Genomic DNA, 9,603 nt, shown 5'->3' on the forward strand with positions numbered 1-9,603 from the left:
AAGGAATTTTAGGCTTTCATTTAGGGAAAAGACACGAGTACTCCTACACCGCGATTGAAATATCAGAAACACATCTTATCAGCTATCAAATTCTAAACAATTTAAGATTACTAATCTTAATTTAGTTCTAGTAATACCTCATTGTTTTCCAAGTGTTCGAGGATTTTGTCGAGATTCTTTCTTGCGGCTGGCTGGTCTTTTATTGATGGTCCTGGTAAGTGCTCAACTTTTTCCATACGGTAATTTGCTTCCATCAAATTGGATCCAAAGCTTTCTTCAGCCTTTGTAAGCCTGCAAAGTTTAACTTGGATATTATTCTGTGCTTGAGTCCAGACTTCAGAGTGGAGGCTGCAATTGGGACAACACCTATATCTAAGTGTCTTTGCCGTTGCAATGTTTTCTTGCATAGTTTCCCATTCATTCTCCAGCTCGCGAACATCATCAATCCACTTGATAACATTTGGTTTTGGTTTATAGCCTTGTCCCTCATCTTTTTCCACCTTTTCTTTGATATCATCTCTTAACTTTGTTAGCGTCTTCATTTCCTTCGTTAAATTTTCAACATTTGATGAGAAATGGACAGTATTTTCAACATCAGGATAGATGCATTTACATACAAACTTTCCCACCTCAACAATAATGCCACTTATAACATTAATAAGTATATCCATTGAACAATTCTTGATGCACTCTCAAACTGTTTGTTTAAGGCAGAAATTCAGAGAACTAAAAGAAAAAGGCAAACACAACTATTCGAGTAACTAGCAATGTAAAAATGTAAAGAGAAAATGGCTTCATATATATCCCTCAACATACTCCTTGTTATAAAAGAGACCATATATACTTTTACTGTTACACAAATAATTCACATATACTCCTACCGTTACAATGACTTACATATACAAGTAAAAAAAATGATTTTTTATTTTAAAAAAATTCATGTACGGGTATATTATCCTTTTCACACATAGCTTTTTTTGACTTCTTTAATTAGTACTACTTTTTTGAGTTCTTTATTTATTTATTTATTTCATTATTTAGCGTAAAAATATGAGACAAAAAGTGTGAATGAAAACAAAGAGAAAAAAGTAAGAAAAAACTTTAAAATTAATTATTTTCCGGATATATTGTAGTTTATTCTCGTATTTGTAAAAAAAATTTGGGGGGCATATATGATATATTTTACAAGAAAGTGAAAAAATAAATTTGACCATCAAAATGATAAATCCAAATTAGTTGTTGAATAAAAAAAATCCAAAAAAATAAAATACACGTGAGAAGTATCAAATATACACCTACATGAAAATCCCTTTTTAATAAAAAATATTTAAATTATTTTTTTTACTTCCGTTAGAGGAAAATGATGTATACGAGTAATTTATATAAGAGTAGGTATATTTATGAAAAAATTACTAGAATGAGTACCTTTTAATAAATAATTATTGATTTTAGCGATACTTTTTATTTATTACTATCATTTATCGCAATATATAGCAATACCATGATAAATCTGTAATATATATTAAAAGTGAATTATGTTTGCAATATATATGTATTATAACTGTTTTTGAATATATTATGTTTGTTTGGTGAGAATTTGACACAATATATTATTAGTGTATTAAATGTGTGATAAATGTATTATCAATCCATAAAGCTTGTATTATATGTCTTTATAAATTATTCTATGTAATATGTATTAAAACTGTATTATAAATGTATTAAAAATGATCAAGTGAAAAAAGATGTTATTGCTATAAATGGTAAATATTTTCTTAATATAACACATTTATGTAAGTTTCCCTTTATTTATATATGAGTCAACTTTTATAAAGAGAGACAAATCAATTTTAAAATGACAAAATTAAGAGTTATATCAGACCCTTTTTTCAAATATATATAAACACATATATTTTGGACCAAATTTTATAAAAAGGTCAAATGCACACTATCAAAAGTTGAACAACTATTTTAGCCTTCAAACAAGTAATGAAGCTCGAAAGATGATCAAAGGCAAGTAATAGTAAAATGGAAAGACAATAATTGGAGCAACTAGCAATGTGTTTGATTCCAAATGAACTATGCAACTTAAATGTAGTAATTACTACATTGTTGGTAAACGTCAACAACCAGAATTACTACTCTTTTTATTTACATCCACACACAGAAAAAAATACTCAGCTTTATATGACATGCATTGACTTTTAAAAAAATCATGTACGGATATATATATATATATATATATATATATATATAAAATCCTTTTCACACATGATTTTTTTTTTTGACAAAAGTGTAAAAAGTAGCCCTCAACTTTCATTAATAGTTAATTTTATCCTTCATTATACTATGTGGTTATTTATACCCACCATCCACAAACTTATCAAATGTTCCCTTAATATAGAGCAATAATTGACTTCTAGACTTTTTTTTTCTTAAAAAAAGTACTCCACCTAGCTTTGGAAATATACCTGAAAATACTGAATATGATTAATAATAAAACTAGGCAACATGATTTAAAATAATTAAGTACATGATCAATTTCACAACTGTAGGTAAATGTCAACGATTTGGACTCGTTCAGTTTTCACGACTTATAAGCTGTCTTGCGATGTCTCAAAGAGCTTCTCTATTTGCCAACAACCATCTATTCAATACAACAAATTAATTGTGAAAGTCTAAAGTGCTTTTGTTGAGATTAGTTAGTTTTAGCCTTAACTAATTATATGAAATTGATGTATGCAGTTAGTTAGAATAATGACTGAACAAATTAGTTAGATGAATAGTCTGTTAGTTAGACATTTTATCTTTACATACACATCAAGAAGAAGAAGAATTGGAAGTTCAGTTTTCTCTTTTCCAAAATTACGATTTGTTCATCTTCTTCATATGCTCTCATAGATTATTAAATGATTATTTCTAAATCATTAATTTTCCCCTTTTTCGTTCGTACTATGCTAAACCAGCTGGCATGCACAGATACGAAGGAAAAAAGAAGAAAAGGAAAGTCACTAGCAAGAGATAAAGATAATAAAGCAATATGTTTGTACTTTATTAAAAAAAAGGCAGAATTATTGGAGTAACTAGCGATGTAATTCCAAAAGAGACGATTATGCAACACAGCAGGGAGTAGGGACGGAGCTAGAGTATAAATTATGAGTTTGGCTGAATTCAGTAACTTTGATCCGAATTTTGTATTTAAATTAATACATATGTTGAATTTGTACAAATAATTAGTTTAGAACTCAATAACTTTAAAAAAAATTGATATTTCGAATGTGGCTTTAAGCAACATGATTGAGAATGGTTTTTCAATTTGGAGCACTAGTGAATGGTTTTTATTGTTTCAACACTGAGCTGTCTATTTCAGTACAACAAAATTTGGAAAATATGTTACTGATTAAACTGCCAACAACTAGCTATACATTTTCCTTTAATTTATTATGAAAATTTGTCTACCGGATATATTTAGTATACTTCCTCTGTCTCATACTCTATGTGTCCCTAATTACTTATCTACTATTTTTTTTGTATAGTTGTCCCTAATTACTTGTCTATTTTGACAAATCAAGAAAGAATAATTTTTTTTTACCTATTATATCCTCAATTAATTACTTTGAAAAAAGTAGAACTTTTTGAAAATCTTCGATTTTTAATTCATCTACTTCATAATTAATAGGGGTAAAATGGTAAACTCACTATGTCAATAATTATTTTCTTAATAGATATGTCAATTCAGAAGTGGACAAGTAATTACGAATAGAGAGAGTATTTGTCTATAATTCACATTACTAAAAATAGGTATCTCAATGATTTATCAATTTACACAATCAAGATAGAATTAATTGCAATTTTTTTAAAACCTTTTTTGCTCTTACAATTAATTATTTTTAAAAGTGTAAATAAATTTGTAAAATTTCAAAAAGTTTCTTAAGGGGTAAATAAGTAAAACTATTTTTTATTTATTTATAATTTCTTATAAAACCTATAAAAGAGAGTGTATAACTAATATAATATAGAGCAAAAAGAGTAATAACATTATCCCTTAGCAAATGCTTATTTTTAGTCGGGAAAATTATGCAGAATAGCAAACATTTAGCCTATATTAGGTACTATAGCTATAGTTTAAGAAAATTGTAATTCGCGACTACAATTTTCCCAATTATTGTTATTCGTCTGATTTGTATAATTCGTCTGATTTGTATAAATCTAGAATTTGTGTAATTTGATTCTTGATTGTATAAATCAAGAAATTTGTATATACTTAACCTAACTATTTGTATACGATTTATGAAAATTCATCATAAATTACCCTGTTTGTGTATTGACAAGCGAAATATACAAACAGAGTTCTAAATCTTTTTTTGAATGTATAAATACAGAATTTGTATATACTTACGCTATTTGTATATTCACAAGAGAAATATACGAACATGCAGAAATATACAAACCGTACCCTTCATAGCAACAAAACTATATTTTGAAGCGCAATTATATTCAAAACTATAGCTATAGAGCCTTATTATATCTATTATGTTTGCTAATTCTAAAATTTTCTCTATTTAGTAAAGTTTCTTGATTTTATAAAAGCCCATTTACTTAAATAAGGGTAAATATGAAAGAAAATAATTAATATTTTCTTGTTTATACTCTTTTTATTTCATACTCCCTCCATTCCATATTAACTTAATTTTTGAGGTGTTTCACACCCTTTAAGAAAAGTAGATTAAGACATAAATTGAACCTAGTTTTCCATGTTTATCCTTATTAATTATTGTCAAATTTATGATTAAAATAACTAAATATTAATTAATCACTAACTCCAATACTAACTAATGAATGGTAAAATTGGAAGAACACTCTAAAAATAGTCTTGAAAACTAAACAATTAAGTTAATTTAAAAAATGAAAAATGCCTCAAAAATTAACGTAATATGGAATGGAGGGAGTATTAATTATCCACATTATTATCGTATGCAAGGGAAGTCTCTTTTTGCATTAAAGTGATTTAAATTCAAAAATTTAACGCCATTTTAGCTCAGGATATAGTTACATTATACACAAATTCATATGGAAATTTTCTTTCTGTATTATCTATATATATATATATATATATATTATATTCTCCGTATCAGGTGGTTACACCAAACAAACAAAAAAAAGGTAAGACATGTGACTTTCATTCACACTATTTTTCGTAACCATGGTCTAAGTGATTTATTTTTTCAATATGATTTTTAACTGTCAAGTTGAAATATTTTGATTTAATGTAAACACTAAAATACAAATAAGTTCAATTCTCTATTGTCAATCTATAATCCCAAAGATACTCCCACATGGTGTGATATTGTCCGCTTTGGGCCAAAGTCTATGCGGTTTCCCTAAAGAGAATCTTACACCTTATACGTAGGTTCCTTTTCTTTCCAACTTTCGATGCAGGAATTAGTTCACACACCCAACAAACATCACAATCAACATTCAATATTACATTTCTGCGTTCACCTTCCATGTTGTTTCGGATATTGGATCAGGTACATTAGTTTAAACAAATGATAGATATCAGTTGACATGTAAGAAAAATCGATTTTAGGATTTTTATTTTTTTTATTTCATAAATATGAGTTTGTTAACGAAAAGGGTAATCTGTTCTATTTGTTAGATGATGAGGGTATATTATATGTGTCACTTCTTAACAAGGAATATATTAATTCGAAATCGTAAAGTTAAAATACATATTTTCTCCTTTTCTATTCCTACTATATTAAACCAACTGACATGCACAGATAAAGAAGGAAAAACAAGAAAAGGAAAGTCACAAGAAAGAGATAAAGATAATAAAGCAGATAATACAACACTACTTTTGTAGTACAAATAATAAAGGTAGAATTATTGGAGTAACTAGCTATGTAATTCCAAAAGAGACGACTATGCAACACTGCAGAGGCGGAGCTAGAGTACAAATTATGAGTTTAGAAGAATTCAATAATTTTGGTCCAAACTTGATATTTGTTTTAATATGTACAAATAATTAATTTAGAGCTCGATGACGTTAAAAAAATTAGAATTTTGACTCCACCTTTATGCAACATGATTGACAACTAGTGAGGACAACAAAAATCTCATTAGTCCCCACATCCTTTGAATGAGGATTTTCAATTTGGACCACTCATAAATGTCTTTTATAGTGTCACCGAGATTCTCTATTTCGCAAAATAACTAGAAAAATATGTAAATTAAATTGGACATACAAAAAGAAAGATTCAAAATGATATGAGACTTGTTAGCTCATCAGGTTAAAAATAAAGGAGTAGTTCTCACTCCATCCACCACAACCGTTATTGGCAAATCACCTAATAGAAGATTTGAGGTGTTAAATGGACGGGTCAAAATTGGCTGAGTAGATAAATTGACGGGTCCAAAAGTTACTTGGATTGAACATAGTATGAAAATGGTCTTTTGATGACTCCTAATGCAGAGGAAGAAGGGAGTTTGGCTTAACCTACCACTAGAAAAATGTCATCTAGATTCGGTTGCAATAAATATTTTCATTTCAAATTATGTGCTAGCTTTCCCATGGCATTTCATTTTTGTTAAATGTCGCACATTGGTTGGGGAAATTGGTTGCTTCCTTGTATGGTCTTCGGTATTACTCACTCGATGAACTAGCCTTTGAGCTTGAGGTTGAGTTAAACTCAATATTGATTTTCTTAATATGGTATCAGAGTCAAAATTGCACCAGTTTTTGCTTTTGCAATGTTGATCCCCTAGTTCAATTTTGGGTGCGCGGGGATGTGTTTGTTGTTTTTCTTTGGGGAGGATACTTTCATATCAATTTTTTCGTATGATGACTCCTCACAGTCTCACATTTTTAGACAGAAGTCGTTTTTCTTCACAATTATTATCTCAACTTTTAACTTTATGCTACTGTTTTAACCAACATGTAGATGTTGTTATCATTCGTTAATATTCAAAAATCATCAAACGCAATCTGAAGTTCTAATAATAGTATATGTGCTATCATGAGAACAAAGACATAGAAAATCAAGAGCATGCTCTAAATTTTTAGTGTACAATATCAGGAGCAATACCAGTTTATTACAACTAAACAAGTTGATCACACAACACAACCGAAACAAGAAATTATTCATTGTAAAGTCAAGCAATCAAAATATCAGAACCAGAAAGCACAAATAGTACAAACAAGGAACAGTAAACAGTTATTGACAAAAAACCTAAGACATCTGACAGGAAATACATCACAACAAACTCAACTGGTTAACTTCAGCTCGAAACTCTGTGTCTCTCAGGTGCAGGAATTTCCTTCCTCTGCATACTTTAGTCCCCTGAATGAAGCAACAAAAAATCGAGCTTGTTAACATTTGAATGATAAACCACTTAATCTAGTGTTATTAATTACTAACATTTAATTTGCTTCTGAGGGTGTGTTTGGTCTGACGGAATATGTTTTCCAGAAATGACATATTCTAATAGGCATAATACATAAAAATGACTTATAACTTGGCCTCAACGGGCCTAATTGAACAAGTAAACACACACGTCCTATGTGGCGCCCGACATGACAATTTGCGTCCTACATGACATCTTCTATATATTGTGCCAAGTGGGACATGTGTGTGTACATGTTTAACTGAATACAAATTTAAGTGTCTATTTGTGCATATATGTATTATGCCTTTTTGGTATTTGGTTGTCAGAAAATATTTTCCAATGCTTAGGCATTGTTGTCAATCTTTACTACTTACTCCCATCAATCTCAATTTATGTGACACATTTCAAATTTTCATAGTCAAATGAATCTTTCGTGTACGTATTCATAATCAAATATTCACCATCATACCGAATACACCATATGTGTTCATCTTTCTTGTAAAACAATTTAGGTGAAATAACTTTATAAGCCCTTTTGAACACAAGAAGAAAAAAAAGACAAAATCAAATAATCGAATATCACCTGATAACTGAAATGCAGGGGAAGTAACCTCAACTTTGATCCCTCTACCAGTAGGATTCTGTGAAACAATGCTCTAAATTTGACTTGAAGTTGTCGTCGTCCCACTCCAAATGGCTCCACCATTCTGGTGTTCCTTTTATCACTTTGATGTTGTTGGAGGTTTGAATAGAGAGAGGCAACTTCCTTATTTCATGGCAAGATATCACCTTAAGTTCCTCCAGGTGTTCCCACGGCTCCCCCAGCGTTCCTAATTTTGGTAAGTATCTCAACACCAACTTCCGGACGCTTGGAATTCGACTTGTGCTGCATTGCACAAACAACTCTACCAGCTCTTCACAATAGCTAATTGTAATTTCTTCCAAAGGTACAGAAAAACCTCCACCAACATTGAACAGACATGTTAAACTGTCACAAATGTTAATATCCAGCTGGCGTAATTTAGAAAATCTTAGATGACCGAAATCAGAAACACTCTTTAAATTATCTACATAAACAAGGCTGAGATGTTCCAGATTTGGCAAAGGGTCAATCTGATGTCCACTTCCTTCTTCCGTTGATCCGAAATCACAAGAACAACTCTCTATGTGTAGCAATTTTAATCCGTCAAAACTGTTGTACGCAAACAGCTTCCCGAGACCCATGAATTCTTCCAAGTACAAATGTGAAGCAAATTGCAACATGCCTGAGACCACTCTGCTACTGAAAATTTCACACTTGGAGACAATTATCTCCCTGCTTGACTTGTTGAATGGTATATAAATTGAAGTTTTCCCAACTTCAATTCGAAACCGTTTCAATCTAGTCATCCAGGTGTGGTCTCTATTGAAAATTGATGAGCTATCTAATCTAATAAAAAGAGATGTCAGATTGTGTAGAGACGATATCTCATCAAAAGAAGTTGATCCAAGACAGCTACCCATCATATTTATTATTTCAATGCTAGACAATTTTAGGAAAAATCCTTGGCCGATGCTGCTCTCCAAATCTGATTCAGGCATATTTAATAACCTCAGATCTGTCAACTTGTCCATTCCTTGCGGCAGACAACGTAACCTTGTATTATCACAATCAAGCAATTGCAAATTGCAAAGATTACCAATAGGTGGTAACTCTTTCAACCCATTGCAATTTTGTAGTTGAGATAAACTATGGATGGAACAAGGCAGTGCTCTAATACCAGTTGCACTCAGATTCACAACTCTTAGAGCTGGAAATGACAAAAAAAATTCATGGGGAATTTTCACAAGGGGTTCATTGTCTTGCAAAAGTAAAGATATTGTCTCTGGGCATTCCGTGAAGCAATCAGGTAGACATTGAATTTTGTTGCTTACGAAAGATATTCTCTTGACAGAAACTGATACTTTAATATGTGATATCTCAGTCAACCTAATTCCAGCTTGAAAAACAGAAGTGTGGTCATCCCCAAAGGTATTAGCTATCCATTTAGCAACATCACGAACCACATCGTGCATCTTCACAAAATCCATCTCATGTGTTTCTAGCAAGCAGGCATCTACAAGACTCCTAATCGTTGTGATTCCCCTGTTGTAGGCTTCTTCATATGAGTCATGTTCACCGAGGATCCCCTCTGCCAACCAGCAATTTATGAGATCATCTGTTGGAATATCCAC

At 30.8% G+C, this 9,603-nt stretch overlaps 1 protein-coding gene and 1 pseudogene across 1 annotated transcript; both read right to left on the reverse strand.

The window, feature by feature from the left end:
• The window catches only part of LOC125841689 (probable disease resistance protein At4g27220), a 4,400-nt pseudogene extending 3,671 nt beyond the window's left edge, over window positions 1-729 (reverse strand).
• A 6,496-nt stretch (window positions 730-7,225) lies between these two features.
• Window positions 7,226-9,603, reverse strand: LOC125841690 (disease resistance protein At4g27190-like; the record flags this gene model as incomplete). Its single annotated transcript, XM_049520857.1, has 2 exons — window positions 7,226-7,343; window positions 7,973-9,603. A coding segment is annotated over one exon (1,587 nt), but the record flags the coding sequence as incomplete, so codon positions are not given.

Source organism: Solanum stenotomum, chromosome 10 (assembly GCF_019186545.1).
Source record: "Solanum stenotomum isolate F172 chromosome 10, ASM1918654v1, whole genome shotgun sequence".
NCBI lineage: Eukaryota > Viridiplantae > Streptophyta > Magnoliopsida > Solanales > Solanaceae > Solanum > Solanum stenotomum.